Source organism: Lepidothrix coronata, unplaced genomic scaffold, assembly GCF_001604755.1.
Source record: "Lepidothrix coronata isolate B3197 unplaced genomic scaffold, Lepidothrix_coronata-1.0 Scaffold94, whole genome shotgun sequence".
Taxonomy (NCBI): Eukaryota; Metazoa; Chordata; class Aves; order Passeriformes; family Pipridae; genus Lepidothrix; species Lepidothrix coronata.
In genome coordinates this window covers 2,593,634-2,615,278 of record NW_016690274.1, presented here as the reverse complement: position 1 = coordinate 2,615,278, position 21,645 = coordinate 2,593,634, and the positions used below count along the sequence as shown (strand labels likewise).

Here is a 21,645-nt window from a genome sequence, read left to right as displayed (position 1 = left end):
TAGGAAGTATGTAGCTGGTGATGTTGATAATTTCTGAAGTTAGTTCGCTGTATTTTCCAGGAGCTTTCTTTTGAATTTACTGTTTGTCATGCATGGAATGATATAACTGTTTGACTAAATGTGGATGGAGCATTAAATTGCAGTTGTTATTCAGCTTAGGGCTTAGACAGTGTGCGTATTGTCCTCCAGTGCAGTTAGAACTCACCTTGTAATGCTAGGATAATTTCAAGTAATATTTTGACTCTTTATGACCACCTTACTGAGGCATGCATTGTACTGCTGATAATATAAGCCACAGTGAACAAAACCAGTAATAGTAAGCAATAATAGGTGTCTTCGAGTGTGTGGTAATTGCACATCTGGTGTGCCCTGCCCTTTGAACAGCTAATTTATACTTCTGGGACCTAAACTCTTGTACTCCTTAAAGTTTTAAATTCTGTTTAATAGAAAGGTTAGTGTTGTTTATTAAATGTCAGTGCTGGTTCCTTATTATGCATGGTGCTCTAGCCTTATCTTATTGACTAATATTTTATACGTGTGAAACTGAGCTCATGCAATCAGCGCAAGTGTGTCTTTGCTAGCAAATAGTACTGTAAACCATTGGGAGTTCCTCAGTTAATTTAGATCTCACTTAAGTTACAGAGTTAACTTTTTGCTCCAGATTTAAGCTCATATTTAAATGTTGCTTTTGCTCAAAATAATTTTAGAAGAAAGAAAATTACCGTTTCTTGCTTATATAGCTGTATGGTAGTAGTGTTTGCTCTCTTTTCCTGTAGTTTCTGCTCTTTCTCAAGATTTGCAAGCTTTCTGTTTTGGATTAGGAAAAAATGGTACTTTGAAAAATTAATAATTAAAAACTCCCACTCGAACAAAACAGAAAATAACTCTCTGTTCCTCCATAACTGTGTTTGAAAAAAAAAGAAAATATAGTATTCGTGCACACCTTGGGGAAAGAAGTTAGGCTGATATATTTTTCTCTGTTTTTTCTAAAGAGATGTCCATGTTTGTGGCTTTGGTACTACTAGGTAACTTCAGTAGTACCTTCAGCCATGTATCTAGAAGAGACAATAAAGAAAGAGATGTTGTAGATGTAATTATGTGCATTTCAGATGTTTGAGAAGGTTTTGGGTTTGTTCTTAAATTCTTATAATTTCTTTAATATACAACTTTTTTTTTTGCAGAAAATAGAATTTTTCTTCCCATTTCACTTGCCAGATTATGTAAGTCTAGCATAGTGATGCAGCGTGTGTGTGCGTGGTGGGAATGTTACTATTTTTAAAAAGTTTTTTCCATCAGTCTTTTTTGTAGTGTGTACAAGGAGTTTGAGTTCTAGATATAGTGTAAATTTGTCAAGAAGCATTTCCCAGGCAGCTTATGGAAAGCAATTCTGGAGAATTCCCGGACTTAAATAGCTGAAAGATACTGCTTGGTGGGCCTGCAGCTCTCTGAAACTGGAATGTAAAACAGGCAGTGGAATAAACGCACTCCCTGAGGAGGTTGAAGATGCTGCAGAGCAGCAGACAGACAAGAGGAACTTTCCCAAAAAACACTTTTCTTTTTTTTTTAGCCATATTTGTCTTTGAGGCCTGCAGTAATGGCAGGTATCCAGCTTAGTATCAAAACTGTGGTTTTAAAATTGAAATGAGAGGATGGCTCTTAGCCACTCATTAATCCTGTGTGGAAGGTCTCCAAGAGAGTAACCAGTTACATGGCTTCTCAAGTGCAGGGGTGGGGGGCTCACTCTGCAGACGTGTTTCTGGACAGTGATATTTCTAGAATGTTTGAGAACAGCAGTATTCAAGGATCTGTTATTTGTTGGACTAAATAAGCAGTGTCTTGTATATAGAGTTATGCCTCCAGTGAAAATGAATCTGCATTTACTGTAGGACAAGTTTTTTGGGGTAAGCCTTTCCTTTTCTTTTGCCTTTTCCATCTTTCTCACTTTTGCCTACTTCCTATAAAATTTTCACCAATATTTAGAGTTCCTATAAGATCTTAAAGACAGAATCTTTTATTAAAATTCTGATAATGCTGTTCTGTAAAAATTATATGTGGCTTTTTTTTGGTCATTTTTTGTCATAGACCAGCTATATAATGTAAATGCAGTAAGCACTTAGGGACTGTCAAGTCTTTTAAAATACAAAGTGTATTGTGATACTTCATTTAATTTCTAAAGTAACTTTATTTCCAAGAATGAAGTAGCAAGAAAAATGACAAAAGCTGACACCCTGTATTTTCATGCCAAAATTTTTCACAGGAGGGTCTTTCCTGAGTTGGTCATTGAGTCTAGCATCACTGGGATGATCAGTCACTTTGGCCACTGAAGTTTGTTCATCTCTTTATGCATGTGTTCTGTCATCTCAAGTCAAATGTCTTTAATTCACTACCTGAGTGACAAATGTTAAATGCTGTGGAGCTGTTTTGATTATCTTCATAATTGCATTTTGTATGGGTTGACATAGCTGTTTAAGAATGAAAAGCTATGATACAACACTAAATATGTTATTTCTGGGTATTTAGTTTGCCATTTCTCTTTGAGATGGGGGGAAAGACGCAGGTGATACAGAGAGTAACTGCAGTGTTTGAGTGTTTCAGAGATGCTTCATGGTGTACTTATACATAAATCATAAAAGTGCAAAGTCTTTTTTATTTTGATGTCAGTATAATACCCTATTCTTATCCCTATTGATGTTTTATCTCTAGAGATTGATTTGTGGAAGTGTGATGCACAGACACCTGTGAAAGCATAAATAGTTGTCATCTTTAGTTAAAGATCAAGCAGATCATGGTCTCACATACCATTCTAGTTTCATTTTGGGATTGGAAGATTTTCTCTTTCTGAAAGTTGCTAGCTACTGAAAAAAGTTATTGATTAATGTTACTAAAACCTTTGCAGAAGCATTCTCCCTTTAACTTGCTAGCTTTCAGGGTAAACCAAGTTCAGTACCTTTCTATGGTTCAAAATAAGTCACTTTTATGTCTTGGCCTCCATGTAAGTGCTCTACAGAAGACGGATTGAAGTGAAGTTATACTTCTTGTTGTGGGAGAATGTAGAAAGAAAGGATTAGGATATGTTTAACACTGCCCAAAGGATCTAGCTCTAACAGGAAATAAAAGTTCCCAAAATGTACATCTGAAGTCACTGAGGCTTACTGCAACTCAGTTTTGTTTGAATTAGCTGATAGGAAGTGATGCCTATCCAGAAACTGATGTGTTGTGTATGCATTTCTGCACACACACACACACACACACGCTGTTAGATTTCATAATTCCAGTTTAATCAATGAGACTGCATACCTGAAGCTAAAGCCTATATTTAAATGAGGATATAAAGAGGGTACGGTCCGTCAGTCTGCCTGTCTGTCATCAGGTTCTTATGCTTTTTAATAACCCACAATACCTCCCCAAAGGTCCTTTGATAGGTAAAGGCACAGGCATGTATTTTAGTTGAACTTGCAAAAAAACAGCTGTCCAGTCTTTAGGACAGCTTAGCCTGGTGGTTTGTGCAGCTCCAGACTGCAAGTGCCTTTGTTCTTCCAGAGGTTTCCAAACACTTTGGTGTGGTGACAGAGGGGATGACCTCTCTTCTCCCTGTAGTCCCTGGGCCATGTATTCCTACCACTCCCTCCCTCTGGCACTAAGTCATGCAGCTGCCCAGCTTTAGCAGAAGCCTGATGCAGGTGAAAACGGAGCTGGGCGCCCTCAGGACCATTACTGCTGTAGTGAGCACTAATGGGGCTTTGAGAGTATGTGATTGGGAGTGAGAGGAGAGAGGCAAGCCCACCAGTCGGCTTAACAGGGATTTAAAGTGACTCTCTGAGTGCTCTGAGACCAAACTGGTCTGAAAATTAAGATCATAAATGTATTTTTCTTACTGTCTGTTATATCCTTATAGTAGCATTTAATCATCTTGCAAGGATTTGAATTAGCAAAAAAAAATAGATAACTATTTTATTACAGCCTGTCAAAAGGAGTAAGAAAATATTTAAAGAATATGTATTAAGAAAATATTTTTTAAAGATACATTTTTCCTGGGCCTTCAGAGTACAGAGAGAAAAACGGCAGATGGGAAACGTGTTACATTAGTGTTTCCTTCAGGGATTAATCTCTCAAATGACAAAACCAAAATTTGGGCAGGTATGTTTTGCCTGTGTATGATGTGGGGTTTTTTGCAATGCATATAAATATACTTTAGTTATGTTTGCTAGTAATGTTAGGATACTTAATGTATTTCCACAGCCATGTCTGCATTTTGGAAATGGCCTAGGGAGTACATGTCCACTCATTGTAATCTTGGATAGCTTTTTTAATTAATTTATTTTTTGTAACCTGGGGCTTTCCACTGCACTGAATACTTGCTGACCTTTAATTTCATTTACTGGTGGGTGGGGAGGAAAGAGGAGAAAAGAAAAGCCTTAGGAAATCCCTTTCCCCACCCTGCAAAAGAAGGTAACTTTCTGTTTAAGTCTTGTTAGGTTTAAAGGCTGTAAGCAGAGGGAAAAATACAGATCATTTTGCATCCTTCATAAAAGCCAAATGTTGAAAGCACAGTATCAAATATTTAGGAGCATTACAAATTTGATACAACCTCTGTAATAGATGAGTATGTGAGATTTATGAAATGTTTGTGGTCCGTGCTGAACAACCTTTATGCTGATACATGATTATTACTAATAATCTTGTTAGTATTTCAATAATGCTTACTTAAACTGGGTATTTATTATAATGGATTTTGCTTTGTATTCATAACGTATACACCAGATCATATATCTGTTAAGAAGCTTTTATTCCTACTTTGAGATCATGTAGTTTTCCAGATTGAAAGTATTTCTTCATGCAGTTGCTTACTTTTTTTGCTAGATTATTTTAATCCACTCCTTTATTTCCATTTTGAATCAGTACCAGATATTTGGTTTAGTAATACTTTTCTCCTGTGTTCTGAAGGGTTGAGTTTGTCTTTTCTACAGCTGGAGAACATCTATTTGTTCATTCCTTAACCTTTTGACATGCCTGTTTTTACAAGACCGGCTGTTTGTGATGCGGGATTGAAGTATAGGGTAACAACTACAGAAGGAAACATCTCTTGTTATGATCAGAGTGTAAACTGAGCCTAATGCAACGAAGAGGGAGTATGCTTACATACGATTTTTGCACACCAGAAAAAAGAGACCCTTCTCTTCCTTTATGTGACTGCATGTTGAATTTTCATGTGGTGAATGAAAGCTGAATTTTTTTAAAGTTTTATTCCCATCTCTTAGACACATAACTGTAAAAATGACTTACAATAGATTAAACCACTAATTCTTCACTGTAAAAGCAGGTGCAACGAAGTTGAGTGTGACAAGTGAGACAGGTCTGAAAAGTCAAGACCACGGACCCCTGTGTGAAGTTCCCAAAATGCCCTTATCATTGTAACAAGCAGGGAAATACAGGAGTTTAAAGTGTTCAGAGAGGAACTGGTTTACAGGATCTCTGTTTTCTGATGCTCTCTCTGATTCCGGGCTCAGGAGTGTCCTAAGTCACTGGTGCAGGCAGGTGCTGAAGAAAGAAGTAGTTCTATCTGTCTTCTGACTCAGGTATTATATCCATCAAACCTTTAGGCTTCAGCAACTTAATGCCAGTCCTACTTTTATCACACTTGGAAATCATAACATTATATCGAAACTACTTAACCTTGTCTGTATTCTTCCAGTAAAAGTGGAGGGTTGCAATAGTGACAGCAAGTCATTTTGTCCTTCTTTCTCAAAATAAGTTGTATCATCTGGCAACAGATGATTATTATATTATATATATTATGCATAAATATGTGCATAAAGTTGAAAGATTTCTTTTTTCTCTCCTTATGTCATAAAAAAATATATCTGAATGTGTTGCAGTGCCCAAGGACACCACAGTGATTACATGTCATAAGGACATGAGAGGTGGCTTCTGCATTAAACTTGGGAACAGTTAAGGGCCTACTGACAGCAGCAAAAGTATCTGAATGAGCATAATCCTGTTCTGGACCATACAGATTCACTAGCTGAGGCTTCTGTTGCCAGTGGGACTGGGCATCTGTGGTGGAGGAGAGCCAGCTGTGCTCTAGCTCAGGGGTGCTGGCAGAAGCTGGAGCATCGCCTGTGGGCTGTGCTGACAAGAACAGCTTGTCTTTTAAGTGGGTGAAAAATTATTCTCTTAGGCTAATGATAACTAGTTTTCATATTAGTAGGGTGGCTATTGTAACTTCTGATTTAAATACAATAAATGTTTCCTTAAAACTCATATGGAAGAAGTCAATGGCTAAGTACTTTTGAAATCTGAAAACCTTGACATGCCCCATGCACATCCCTTCTGTTTTGCTTTGGCAAGTCTGAAGGTTTTTTTCATTTTCTTTTCTTTTTTTTTCTCCTTAAAATGAATTTATTTCAGATGAGAATGTGGAGTTGGGTAGTGAATTACCTTTATTTCAACTAAGTATAAGCTGTCACTTCCCACACCCATTCACCTGTGTAACAAAGGGGATAAATGGAAGGGGCAAGTGGGAGTGCTAAGGAGGGATTCCTAGCTACATCACTATGTGCAGAATAATATTGCAGGCTCAAAGCAGAACCACCGGTATCAGCAATACGTTCCTAAACCAATTATGTTAGTTTGAAAAGAGAAAAGCAAACATGAGAGAAAGGAATGTCAATACGGGGAGAAAATGGTGGGCTCCAATATAACACACTCAGTGCATACTGCATAATTGTTTTCCTGTTTGCTAATGGTGATTATCAGGTCTTTTATCTTAAATATGCTTCTTGCCACCTCTAGATGTGAGAGATAGTGCTGACATAGTGGGACTTGGAGTTTGAACTATCCTTTTCAGGGTATATGGAACCTGGTAACGAAAAAAACCGTATGGTCCCCCCACTAACAAATATAGCAAATCCCTATAATACTTATTTTGCTCCCATGTCTGTATGTCAGTGTTAGTGTGTTACTGCTAAGAAAATCGATAAAATGGAAGACCTCAATTGAAAATCTTATAAATTGGCAGTGGTGACTGGTTGAGAGTATGGAGTGGCTAGGCATTCCATTCTTGCTTTCCTAGGCTTTCATCCTCCCACATTCCTCTCTGTGCAGTATTCTTCCATTGTAGAGTTACTGGCAGATGCAAAAGTGTAATCAACAAGTTATCACCAGCATTAGGACTTTTTAGTAGGATTTTCTGTGTTAGAAGAATATTCTTCTTCCTTAGGCATGAGTAAGTCAGGAATAAAACACATATATAACATATATCAACATATTTTAAATGTAGTGACCAAACTGTATTAGCGTTTGTACAGTCTTCTGGTAAGCTAAATGGCTTACTTCTAGAAACACAGTTTGTGTCAATGCTGGTCATCGAGTCCTAAAAATAACTTTATATTATTGCACCTTAAAGGGCAAAGGGGATTACTGATGTTGAAGCCTCTTCTTAATAATTCCAGTGGATCTGTGCTGTGCTTTTTGGGAGATGCTTTTTACCAGTCTCTGGTAATTTTGCCATTGAAGATCTCTTACCATTGGTAGCTTCTCTTCTGTCCATCAACATACACATACATGTTACAGTTTAGCTGTGGAGCTCTTTCAGTGTTTGATGTTGCATTGTTCTGGGTCAAGATCAGGTATAGCAGTTGCCATGTAAAAGGCAGTAATATGATCACAGTTTAACTATTCTTGCTATATATTGTTCAGGCCTTCAGTGCTAGATGCCTTTGTCATTGTTTTCAAAGAACTTTGCTCTAATTTCATCAAGAGGGGAATGTTTCTTCCAGATTGTTTTTCTAACCTTCAAAATATTTTGCAATGAATTTGTAATTGGCAGGGTCTGTACATAGTTTAAAGTGTTTCAAGTCCTTAGTTTTACATTATAAAGAACATGTATTTACTGGAAAATCATTGAAGTGGAAATTTTAATATCTTTTGGTGCTCTGCAAATTAATACTGATCAATGCGAAAGGGACCTCTTTTACTCTCATGTTACTTTGCCTGGGGAAGGATATAGCCATTCTTATGGCCCACCGTATTCAGAGAGAGATGTTTTTGGATGCAGAAATAAATATAGCTGATTTCATCCAGGTCTGTATATAGAAATTATAGCAAAAGAAGAAAAAAATGAGTAAACCCACCATTCTTCTGTTTTGCTGGATAAAGTTAATGAAATTATTTGCAAACTGATTCGGTTCAAGAATCTCACTAAATTGTTATGGCTAGTCATGTGTTTTTACTCTCTTACTGATTTAATTTCATAAACATCACAAATCTTTTGCTGAAATTTTTGTTAATGAAACGCTTCAATAGTGACAGAATTTCTATATAACTGTAAAAGTGAAAGCTTCTTACTGAAATTCTGCCTGTGTGAGTCATACATTATAGGTAATGCCAAAGGGGAGGGGAGGGAATTGCCTAACTAAACTTCTTTTAACCTATGCCTCTTTGTAATAAAATAATGGTAGTCAGGGTTTCCAAAGAGATGAAGATTTGAAAAGTGAGCACGCCAGCTAATAGCTGTGGTAAAAGGCTGAACGTAGTGGAATAATACCAATGTAGTGGCCTCTTGGTGTGTCTCTGCGCCTCAGGGCTCAATAGTGAATGCGCGGCATTGTTTAGCTGTGAAAAGTCGGAGCTCTTGGGATGTCAGGGCAGACCGAGGGAAACTGATTTTCAGCTTGTAGCCTCCTTGCAAGAGGGCTGGAAGAAGCCTGGGGGCAGTTAGCCATTGCTCCCGGCTCCTTTGCTCTACCAGCTTCATGCTTGTATGTGGCGAGTCCCCTGCAGGGATCTTACAGCTCAGCAGTGTGCCCGTGGGAGAAGACAAGAAGGTGGTGGGGGGGGATTTTTTTCCCTCTTGATGAGTTTCATGGTTGGATGTTAAGTGAAAACTTTCCCTGAGGGAAGTTAGAAAGTGACATTTGAATTTAAGGAAAAGCATGGACATAACAGAAGTTATTTCACTGAGGATTTACAGCTTAATGGTCTAAATTTGATCACAGATTTTGGAAGAAAATAAATGTTTTACTGTGTGAAGTTTTTTTTAAAATAAACTGACATTCTGGCTAAGTTGTGAGAATGGCTCTTAAATGAATTACCTTGTAAGTTCCCGTGTGTGTAGGGTATGGAGTTGAGAAAGCATTGATGTTCTCTCTATAAACAGGAACAACAAAAGGAATTGGTTTTTAGTACGGCTTTCTGGGAAACCCCTGCATTTCCACCACAGTTAATACATCCTCCCCTCCTCAGCCCCCCCCCCCCTCATATTAGACCACAAAATTAGCCTTTGTGGCCAAGTTTCTCCAAGTCGAGGCTGTGTGTTTTGGATTTGAGAATTTGATTTGCATTCCAGCTCTAATATTTAAATAAGGAAGGATTTGCTACTCCTTTTTCATGGAAAACAAGCAAGCGGAAAACCCAAACAAGGAAAATGGTGGGATTCAATGTCCCTGTCTTGGAAGAAACATACAGTACAAAGGAGAAATCTGAGAAAAATTACTCCTTTAGCTGTACTAACAGGATTTAAATAGGAGTCTAAGTGTCTGTTTTCCCTGTCTCTGATCTAAACATTGAGAAGGCTCATCTGAGTTGTTTACTGAGTAGTGGCAGTGTTTGGGCCACATGGGCGGCTTTAAATGTTGTTTATTATAGTTATCAAGAACTCTGAAAACTGGCCAGTGTAGAAGTGTCTGAAGGCTGCAAAAGAGATGTAATATGGTACTGACTGTAAAAGTCAGGAAAGCAGAAGGATGATAGCAGACAGTTATCTGATGTCTTTTCGTGAGTGTTTTACATTTTGTCTACCTTGCTGTAAAACACATAGTGGTATATTTTTAAGAATGAGGTTTCATGCCTCTCTCTTTTTTGTATTTGTCAGTTTTTCTTCTCCAGATTGACAAAAATTGCATAATAAATCCAATGTTCAGTAGAAATCTTTTTTTGTTTACTGACTTTCTTTGTATGGTGTTACATGTTTATAAAATTCAATTAAAATATCTCTGAATAGGAATGTTAAGAGAATTTTAATATTTTTAAGTCCATAGGATTATTTTTCTAAAGCTGTTGGTAAAGAGGACAATAGGGACTCTGCAATATATATATATATAGCTTTAATAAAATGACTGTCTGCTTCAAATTAAGCATTTTATTGTTCTGATAAGAAAGTACAGAGAAAGACTTATGACTCAGTAAGTCAATTGTGCACCAAATGTTCACTGTAACCAAGTCTAGCCCTCCGATCTGTTTGCCTCTTGCCCTGTGGCTTCTGAAGTGTGACTGTTGTCACTGTTAATCTTGAATACTGATATGTCAATAAGTGTTCCAGGCATTAACACCATCTGTATATGGGCACAGAGGCTATACTGCTCTGTACACTGACACTGCAGTGATGTCAACCTCAATTCATGCTTTGCTTCTTGCATATAAAAACTCTAAGGAAAGTATTGTTTGTTTGAGATAGGAATTTTGTTCTCAGCGGTTTGTCTTCATGAAATAACAGCAAAAAAGTAGTAGGAAGTATAGCACACACTGCAGAAGGGCCTTAAAGCAACTCTGAAAACATTGTGAAACCAGTTCTTCATCACAAACACGGATCTACTGGAGTGGCTTTCACAGACACTCCTGAAAGCTTAATGATAAGGCAGGGAATCTTCATTTTCTGGTGGCACTGTATGTTCTCTGTACTGCAACAGGTTAAGGACATTGAACAGGAAAGGCACAAAACATGCTTTAAAAGTGCAGATTTCCCTCCATGCTCTAATGGGCCATTTAGAAGGATCAAATCAAAGTGAACAGCAGTCTGGATGTAATAGGTTCATCAGTAGAAAATAAAAAATGAAGATTTGGGATAGCTGCATTTTTAAAGGTCCGTTATATGTGGCAGCAATAAGATACCTTTTGACTTTTGCTGTGACCAGTTATTTTGTTGCCATTTGGCAATCTTAGTCTTCTTGACCTTATTTATGTAAAATTCCATATTTAGCTGTAGAAGCAAAATAGTGAGAAGGCACGGGATGTTTTGTACTCCTTTGGACTTGAACACCTGCTTTATTTCTTTTTATTTATTTTCATTTAAAGGGTTATAAGATTTTAATATACTGATTATTTTATGCTGTAAAAATCTGTTGCAGTCATTTATTAAACCCAGAGTCCTTTAACTGCCATTGAGTACATTCCTATCGAACTGGGTTTTGAAAGAGCTGTTAGCTTACTGTTATAATGTCATCTTAAAAACCAAGACCTAATGTTCCCTTTTAAGACACTGAGCATAAGAAAACAAATGATGACTTGAATGCCAGAGCCAGTCTGTGGTGGAGACAGACAATCAATATGTCTTAGTTCTAACCTGAGTAGAATTTAAAGATTCTTCTCCCCAAGATGTAAACATGAATACTGCATTCTACAGTTGTATTTTTATTCAAGAGAAGAAAGACAGAAGAAAGCTTTTCTTTTACTGGAAATGTGAACATCTGTTAGGAGGAGTCTGCCGCTACTATTTCAGTTCTGTTTCAAAATTCTAGTTGCTAAACTTCCTGAGGTGCAGAGGAGGTTTCAGTAAGTGTCTTCAGTTGAAAATCAAATGGGAGAGATCATTTAGCTGTATTTAAAGAAAAACATCACTTATTTGAAGCTTCCAAACTCACTTCTATTTGGCATCTAACAGTGTCAGCTGTTTCAGGAAACTGGCTTTTACAAAATATCTTTTGTTTCGTGTCTTAACTGGAAAGATTTGAAAGTCAACAGAAAATTCAGTGGCAGAAGCAAACAACAGGCTGTTAAAATGAGTTTAAAGGACCTAATCTGTTTATGCTAGGTACTGTAGTTACAAGTTCTTGTTAAATTGAAAGGTATGAGTTGTAAAAAGATGCCTTCTTTAGGGTCACACAATGAAATTTTCACTGTAACTAGCAAGAATGATTCCTAATGCTATGTTTCCTTCTACTGAAACTGTGTATCACTCTCAAAAGTGTGAATGTGACTTTACAGTGAGAGACAGTTAACATTTTTTAATCTTATAAACCTTCCAGTGTTCTTGGTAAAACAACAAGTGTTGTGTGCTATGGTGGGGGTGCCTAGCCAAGACATCCCATGTGCTCATGCTGCAGCGGGCTTTGAAAGGTTTTGAACTTCAGCAGCAACTTGAGCTGGTTTAGATGAAGTTGAAAACAATAGTATGTTATATGCTGAAGTGACGGGACATTTGCTCAGAGCAGTAGATTAGAACATGAAGAAGAAGAAACCAGACCTGATGTCCAAGCACTGTTACAGTGATATAGCATAGCATGGAAAGATGCTAGTAATGTGCCAGCAGCAAGGCCTGATCCTGTGTGGTGCTGAGTGGAAAGAAGAGTCCATGTAGATTTTCATTCCAGCACTAAAGCTTGAGTGTAAAAATACTAAAACATTCACACAAGAATCATGTTGAACAGTAACCGTTTACGCTTCTTCACTAAATGACAATATGGCCAGAGAAGAAAAGGATGTAAAAGCTTTGATTGTTTGTCATCTAGGGTGTTACTCCTCCTTGTTGTCTGTAGTATTACTCCTCCATATGCATTCATACCTACAAGTCTTCACTAAATTTTCATTTGCTCTGATTTAGGAAAGATTAGACCTGTATCTTTTTTTTTTAATAGGAGAGAAGCAAACCATCAAAATTCACAAGAAGATGGTAAACAATTCTTTTAAAAGGCCCATAAATGGAGCATTGGATCCATATGCTTTATTTGTGTTGCAGTACATCAGCAGGATGTGATAGCTTGTTCCTTTTGTTAGGTATCTCTGCAGTACTGTATTCAGATTAAATAGCTACTGCATTGCAGAGAGTTATTAATACACTACATTGCACTTCCAGGGAAGATGTCAGTGTGTCCTTTAGCCTGAATATACCTTGTGGTTGAGTTACAGGGTTTGTTTTTTTTTAAATTTTGCTGAGGATAACTTATTTCTTCAGTAAATCCTTAGCCAGTTAGGAACTATAGAATAACATAATTCTTCACTTCTATAAACTTATTGTTCAAGTTTAGAAAAATCAAAGCCTTGTTCCAAAATAAAAAGAGGTCACCCTTCTCAAATCTTAAACTTGATACACTAAAAGTGGGGTCTTATGCCACTGCATACAATTGGAGGGAGCAGGAGATGGGGCAGAGAAACGCATACAACTCCTAAAATATAATTCAAATAAACAGAATATATGAAAGTTACAAAATCAGAAGAGAGGCCAGCCTGCCGCACATCAGTGTCCTGTTTCGTTTGTTTCATTAGTAAAACTAGAAGGCTTTTCATTTCTAGTCTTCTGTACTGATAGCTCTCAGTGCTATGTATGTTTAAAGTGATGGAGGGTGAGGGGTTGTTCTTGAGGAAGGCTCATTGTATGGGAGTAACTTCTGCTGACTTATACATGGGGATGGAAGGGAGAGCTAAGGTCAGATGTGGGTGTGCAGAGATGAAAAAACAAGGCAGAGAGAAATAAGGACCTTCTCTTCCCTCTACCCACAGTAATCCTCATGAGAGCTAAGTCTGCCAGTTCAGACCAGTGGCTGAAGCTCAAACTGCATTGCTGCAGCCCCTGCTTTTACCTAGCCTGCTGAAACAGATGTGAAACAGTCACTGAGCCTTCAGAGTTCGGGAGGTTTGTCATCGCTAAATGATGAAGCTGCGGGTATTATTTGTATGTCATAAGACATACAGATAAGAAAAAATCTGTAGGCAAGGTGGACACAAGGTGTGAGGAAGCAGAGGTGTAGAGGAGTGAATCATTAGCTTCTGACAGAAACGTGTGAACGTGGAGCATAGCAAATGTGTGGTAAATTTGCTACATTCAATTGATTTGAGTACCTGGGTACTGAGAACTTTGGGGCTAGTGTTGGCCATCCTGCGCCTGCGAGTGTGTCCGAGACTTACAGATATGTGGTAGCTTTGTCTAAAGTATTTTGCACAGATCTTGCAAAAAGATCTTTTAATGTAAATATGTAAGTATTAACCAAATCCTCAAAAACTACAGGAGAATATATGCAAGAGAGAGCATGTCTCAATGATCTGAAATGTGTCAGCGTGGCAACAGGCTGTAAACACCTGATCTTTTAGCCTGGGTAAAAGGGACTTTCACCCCAAGAGCCCTGACGTTCAGATCAAAGTGTTTTACAGCTTTGCAAATGGTCTCAAGGCTGTCTTCATTTCCTTTTCTACCTCCAGTTTCCTGCTGAAAGGCATTGTTCAAGGACTGTGCTCTTTAGGAAAACTCTGAATGAAGCCGAGGCCATGTTATATACAAGGATAGAGGTAGTGAATTTCAAGTGTGATTTTAAAGATAGAGTGCCTCTTTGCGGGCTAGGTTTGAGCACACAGCTGTGAGAACACACATGGAAACACACAGTGCCAGCATCTGGGAACTCTTCTGATTTCTTTTGCCTCCTAGCTCGAAGATAGAAATGCCACCACCCTCTCCACAAGCCAAGGAGATGTCAGCTTTCTCACCGGTTAGCACCAGTCTATATCCTCTTTTCTCCTTGTCTCTGTTCTTCAGCTTTTCTCCTGTTTCTCCTCTCACTGTGTCCTCTCTCCTCATTTTTTTCCCCTTTTACTTTGCTTCATTGTGATTTAGCACAGAGCACTTGGTGGTTTGGTTTTCACATTTTCTTCTGAAAGTCTTTCCTCTTGCTCTTAAAAAAAACCACTGAAGCATTGCAAGCACTCTGCAAAAGCCTGTTCCTGTTTATGTTAGGGCAGAATAAGATCCAGAATGATTCTAGTGCTGAGGATCATCCTATTACACTGCAAGTTCATGGGACTTTTTAACATAAACACAGAAGTTTCACAATACCAGCGGGTGATTTATTTGCTTTACATGTGTATCGATATTGTCTGCAAATCAAGGAGAAAAGCGTAATAAATGCTGTGGAAGTGGGGACTCTATTTGATGTTTTCACAGTGTTGTGCCTGGAAAAATGGAAGTTAATGGGTGTTGCTCAGTGAAGTGTGCATTTAAAGTTACCCACAGTGATGCCCATTGTCCTGTCCCTGAATTGCATGATGTCATGTTTCATTTAAAGCTCTTAGTGATGCCGAAGACTGTCGGTGCACTGGGGAAAAGGCGGTGAGAAAGTTGTGAATCAGGTTTCTGTAAAGCCTTTGTGTTTAGAGTTTTGATAGATAAAAGCTGACTCATGCAATATTTCTGGCGAAGGAGCTGTACAGACTAGTAAGAGCTTCTCATTTTACCTGAGTGCCCAGTGAGCTAATTCGGGAACAGCTGAAGTCAGAGCCCGCGCCTCTCCTCTACCACACAGGTAGGTCGTGGGTTCTTTGAGAAGACTGGAAAAATAGAGGGGACTTTTTCATCCTGGGTGCAAGGAGCCGGAGACATTCCTCAGTGGTGAGATACTGTCGCAGAGGATTTTCCCTTGTGATAATGTTCTCGGATATTAGCATGCTTGATTGTGACAGAAGCTATTCTGCTTTAAGTATTGCAGGGAGCGGGGGGCAGGGGGACAGTAATTTGACAGACAGAAGCACATTAGTTGGTGACTTTTTTCCCTTGTTGTGAGATTTTTAATAAATGAGATTTCTGTTCCTCAAAGTTCAGTTAAAATACTTGGCAGAGTATCATTTGTGACAGTCCAGACTAGAGATGTAATCCTGCAAATATTGTAGCTCTCTAATGTGATTTTGTTCACAGAGGGTGTTAGTTTTAGAACTGATATGCGTTCATATACAAAATTTAGTGATTAAAATCTGCTGACCTTCACTTGGACAGTATTCAGAGCAGAGGATATGAGGATATGTATTTAAAATAATCTGGGATTCCTGTAATTTAATTTAATCTTTCTCAGTCAGGAGTCTGTAGAACATTTATGTTTGTTTCTAAATTCCAGTGTTGCATTTTGAATTTGATACTGGATGTAGAAATTGTTCTCGACAAATTTGCTTAATTGTATCCACAGTATGAATGCTTTGTCTGAAATATGAAAATATCTCAAGGGAAAAACAGGAAAGGTATTTCTTGTAGTCTCATCACTTTTTTTGTAGCTAAACTTCCAAAGGATGTGAATACTGTAATTTCTGGTAATGTTGTCTTTGTAGATAACACTTGATGTGCTCTTTTTCATGCCAGGAGAAAGACAACAACAATGCTAATCATGAATATAAACTGACTTGTGAGTTTTTTGTTGTGCAATGGGTATGTCTTAAAACATCACATGCAGTAAACAACTTGGAGGAATAAACACCTATATTTAGATAGGACTTGGGGATCTTTAAGTCAATCTTATATTTAAATACAAAGAACTTTATCTCTCATTGTATGCTACTGTTCTAGCATAGCCAAAGCTGCAGAGGTAATGGAAAACCATTTATCATTACTATGAATATAGTTACAGGAAGAGGTTAAAGAAAAGCAAGTAATAGAAGAAGGGTATGCATTTTTGGTGAGAGCTTGTTTATGACTGCACACTGAAAACATGAGATATGCCAAGATGGTTGCTTTGCATGTGCCTTCAGTATTGTAACTAATGTTAGAGTTACCTGTTGGGTTGAAATGCAGGTATTTCTTGGCCTTGCATGTCAGTAGAATAGGAATATGTCATTGTTTTTGCTCTGGGGTCGTGCCATGCCATTGTGTGTGTGTGATGCAGGAGCAGGGAGGTTTGCAGGGTCTGGGAAAGGGGAGAGACTAACTGAATTAATGCAAAGGCACAAACAAGAAATGACCTTGTTTGGGGAGTGTGTTTCCTTCTGAGTAGGGACAAGTAGTAATTATCCTCCTTTCAGTGCCAAACTAACAAGTAATTACTGTTATTCCTTAATTAAAGTATGCAAATTAAATATTTCTTTTTCTTTTCTCCCCAGACTGAGTTAAATACCGTTATTCACAGCTGACAAAAGTTCTCAATATTATTTTGGTTCATCCTTGAAAAGGTTCAGTAACCAAAAGAAAGCATAACAAAAAAAGCAGTGAACCGGGCCAGACGTGGGTCATGGTATACAAGACTTGCTCAGAGCGTGTGCCTCTGCAGGCTCTGGGGGTACCTACAATTACACACACTGTTTGCAGCACTGTTTTGATGAGTGCACCTACCCACTGGTGCTGCTGCTGAAACTGGGAGATTGGAGGGAGGGGGCTTGTAAGTCAGTCCCACAGGATATGGGACAAATTACTTGCTTTTTATAGTATGAAAGACAGAAATTTGTAAGAGGCTAAAGGGTTTGCAAAGGCACTAGGTCAGGTATGAGAGCCATCCTGGGGGAGACCGTTTACTCTCCCCTCACTCTCATTAATTCACTTGCAAATTTTTCACCAGCCAGCTGGTACAGACCTTAGGTAGCTGGTGCAAGAGTAAAGTTACTTTGCAGTACAACTGCAGAGTAAAACTGTACTAGAGCTCTGAAAAGTCAAATGTAGACCCTGAGAGAAAAGAGGATGGGCACGTTTCTGTGGCAGTGAACTCAATTCAGCTGCTGCCTTTTCTGATGCACTGATGAGTGCAGCAATCATCTAAAAACTCTGTTCCCGATTTTAACAGCAGGGGGTAATCATAGAGGTTATTTTCCAACCTAAATGATTCTAAGATGATTGAGTCCAACCATTAGCCTAACAATGACAAGTCCACCACTAAACCATGTCAACAAATGCCACATCTACATGCCTTTTAAATACCTCCAGGGATAGTGATTCCACCATTTCCCTGGGCAGCCTATTCCAGTGCTTGACAACCCTTTTGGTGAAGAAATTTCACCTAATATCCAATTTAAATCTTCCCTGGTGCAACTTGAGGCTGTTTCCTCTTGTCCTATCACTTGTTATTTGGGAGAAGAGACTGACCCCTGCCTTGATTATAATCTCCTTTCAGGTAGTTGTAGAGAACGATAAGGTCTCCTCTGAGGCTCCTTTTCTAGACACCCCCAGCTCCCTCAGTTGCTCCTCACAAGACTTGTGCTCCAGACACTTCACCAGCTCCATTGCCCTTCTCTGGACGCACTCCAGCACCTCAGTGTCTTTCTTGTAGTGAGGGGCCCAAAACTAAACACAGGGCCTCACCAGTGCCCAGTACAATGTTGCCTAGTCTCAGAGGGGTTTCTGAAAATAAAAATGAAAATGAATCTGTGAAGCCTTGGAACATTTACAGATCCTGTGTTATTGGGAAGGGCTATGGGTTTGTAACAGCTACCTGTACCTGAGGCAGAAATTGAGAGGTTGGCAGAGCCAGAGTGTGTCCCCAAGTTCTGATTTTCGCAGGCAGGGTGTTTGGTACAGGACCTGCTAGCTGGGGAAAGGGAGCTGCTTCCTGGTTCTGTGACATGCTGAAATCCCCAGTCCCGTGACCTGCCTTTTTGCCAGGTGTGCCACCTACCTAGGTGCCTAGCTGCTGCTCTGCAGGAGCTTTTGTGCCATCAGACTGGACCCCAAGAAACATGCTTTGCTGGTTGGAGGTATAATGGACAAAATTTTAACAAAAGTTCTCCACAGAGAAGCCGAAGGACCAATTTACACCTGGCTGGGAAAGGAATAAGAATGAAGTAAAAAGTAACTTTTGAAGTTAATAGTCAGGATGAGGGCTTTGAGGACAAAACAGACCAAGTAGCAAATACTTTGGTGTAATTTATATAGAAGCATACAGGAATATTAATTTGTATAAAAAAATGGAGGAACTTGAGTCAACCATGTTGCATGCCTGGGTTGCAAGCCCATTTTAACTATTACAACTAATTCTTGGTTTTTTTGATGAAGAATGACATTGTCATTATACAAGAAAATAAGTGGGTTTGTTTGGTTTGCTTCTCTAAAACATGTTAAGATCTCCCAATGCTTCTGGGTACAATGCTTCAGTAAAACTACTTTTAACATTTTTTCTGATTCTAATGTCATCGATATGAATTGTGTTTGGGTTTTTTTCATATTAATGAGCCTGACAGTACTTGCAAAGCAAATGCTACATATTAATGCCTTCAGGTTATTATCTGAGAGGCAGACTGCATATCAGTGAAACAGGACAAAAAGAGTGTGGGGTAACAGAACTTCACAGCAATCCTTTATTTACCCCCTAAATATGGCTAATCGGGTGTTTCTTTGTCATGTAATTTTAGCAAAATATCTTGGAGTAAGTTATCAGAAGGGTATCCTGTTATCTTGTTTGTCCTGTGCATTTTTCAAGGGGGGCATTTTTCATTCATCTGCACAGCAACATTGTGCTTTCTAACTTAAACGTGAAAAATTATCCAAAGCTGATAGCAAAAATACATTCTTTCTTATCAAAAATGTATTCTTTCTTATTGCAAGTAATAGGAAGGCGAACATCACTGTCTGTACCCCTTTGGATTTTCAGTTTTAATTTTTTTCTGGGTTTACTGCTTTATATTTTATTTTGGAGTTGATGTGGTTTATTGAAAAAGGGTAAGAAAATATGCTTCTGTGCTGCAAAGCTAGAAGAACCTGGCACAAAGAAAGGCTATAGATTTTTAGACTACAAGGTAAAACCAGGGGTACAGAGGTGCCAAATTAGTTTTTTAATCCAATGGCCAATTTCTAATCCATGTAGTGAGCAAATTACTCTGTTTAATTCCATGCATCACCTTGAGGGCAATACTTCTCCTTAACAGAAAGCTAATACCATCATCACTGAAATGGCACTATTAATTACTCACATACAAATAAAATCTTATGCATTCAAGATAGGCCAAATAAATCAAAACATGCTTCTCTGGGATTTTATTTCTGTTTGCTTTGGATTGATTTTGAAAAATGAGAGAGTTGCTTTCAGCTTTGAATGAAATTCTCCCCCTGCTCTGACAGTTGCATGAGCCGTGTGTCCAGGAGGTTTCTCCTTGAAATTGCATAGCAAGTCTGCCTCAGTTCAAGAAGAGCCACCTTAAAGGTTGGGCGGGTTTGATTTGCAGCTTTAGGATTTCTTTACTGAAACTGTTGTCTAGAGCTGTAATTGCTGGTATGATTTTTGAAAAGTGAGGTTGTCACTGAACTAAAATAAGGACTAAACTACCCACTCTGTGGGTAGCTTCAGTATTGCTTTTCTTCCTAAATTGTCACAAGGTTCCCTTTTTCACAGAACAGACATTCTGAAATTCTGAAAGTTGAGGCAAGATTTTTTTGGGTGGACACTTCTTACGGAAATGAAGCCTTGAAGTACTGAATTTATCTGCAGCTGCTTTTGTAGATTCTCATGCTGCATCACACACAACTTGGCCAGAGACAAATCTGCATTGCATTGTGGACAGTGTCCTGCAGGGCATTTTGGCGATGAAAATAAAGCAGAATCGAAATGCCGACAGGAAGGCAGACATCTTATTTTGTTGTTGCACTGATCTGAAAAACAGCTTTAGGTCAGTTCAGCAGGGGGTAATATTCTGGCTGGAGAAGAACAGTTTTAGAATGATTTATTTTCCCAGTAGAAAACTGAATTATTTGGCAGTACTCTTTCCTGCAGGGACTCTTTCTTCAGAAACTACATTATTTTCACTGGGAAATCATTACACTTTTAGTGTTTTTGTACAAGCCACAGAGCTGGTAATTCGTAACTGCTTTTAGTTTTTGTTTGACTGTTGGCCTTACAGGATTCAAAACAAAAGACATTTTCTGGTATCACTGTGTGTTTCTTGAGTTTTCCAAACCTCCCAAACCATGATCAGTGCTCAGCTGGAGATGGCAGAGACTGCTCCCAACAGAGTCGAGTGGTTTTTTTTTAACTTTAGGGAAAATCCATGAGTCCCATTTTTCTCCTGTGCTGAGCCTGAGCAGTGCCTGTGCTAGCAACAAGCCTAGCACGCTGGCACAAGAAGGATGTGCCAAAGACATACATGTGAACAGGAGGGATGTGATGCCTCTGTTGTAGCCTCCAGTGGGGGATCCCCACCACCTAAAAAGTGTTAGAGTCACAGTGACCCCCAAATCATATTGTTTTGGTTGTCTTTTAGTTAAAATAGTGTTGTGGCAGTTTTTCATGCAAAAGGCTTTAAATGGTCTGCTGGCAACTTCTGTGTTATGTGGGGCAGCACCAGTAAACTCACTTCTGTTTGTTTATTTAGATGACTTCCACTTGCCTCTTGATGTTGTACCAGCTGTGACAGAGGCGCTTGACTCCAAGACGAAAGGGGAAGATTTGCACAAGGAGAGCAGACCTTTCCGCTACTGTGAAAAAAACACCATGGACCTGTCAGACAGTGACCGTCCTGTCAGCTTTAGTTCCACTTCCTCCTCTGCGTCCTCCCGGGACAGTCACTGCTCCTTTGGAAGCAGAATGACCTTGGTTTCCAACAGCCACTTGGGTTTGTTCAACCAGGATAAAGAAAGTGGTGCCATCAAGCTAGAACTGGTCCCCGCCAGGCGATTTTCCAGCAATAAGACATGCGAAAACTCCACTGTTGAACAAGAGGATCCTGAGGAAAGCCTTGAAAAAAGGCCAAGCATGCCAAGGAAAGCAGAACCAAGAGGAGCGAGCAAAAACTGTGCAATGTCCCTCGTCACAGAGCCCACCAGTCCGAAGCTTCTCTACGTAGACAGAGTTGTCCAAGAGATTCTGGAGACAGAGAGGATGTATGTGCAGGATCTAAAAAGCATTGTCAAGGTAGGGGTCTTGGTTAGAATGATGTTAACTGTTCCATAATGCCATTTTTATATTGTTTGATTTCACAGCAGGACAGATG

At 38.9% G+C, this 21,645-nt stretch overlaps 1 protein-coding gene across 5 annotated transcripts in view; it reads left to right on the top strand.

Moving 5' to 3' along the window:
- The window catches only part of PLEKHG1 (pleckstrin homology and RhoGEF domain containing G1), a 131,112-nt gene that overhangs the window by 62,335 nt on the left and 47,132 nt on the right, over positions 1–21,645 (top strand). For 4 of the 5 annotated variants that reach the window (XM_017822058.1, XM_017822057.1, XM_017822061.1 and 1 more), the window contains one exon: positions 21,028–21,566. In XM_017822058.1, coding sequence (XP_017677547.1) covers positions 21,147–21,566 — 420 coding nt within the window. In that variant the 5' untranslated portion in view covers positions 21,028–21,146. Of the gene's footprint in view, positions 1–15,183; positions 15,282–21,027; positions 21,567–21,645 lie in introns of those variants that run through there. The other variant, XM_017822059.1, reaches the window with a different exon arrangement.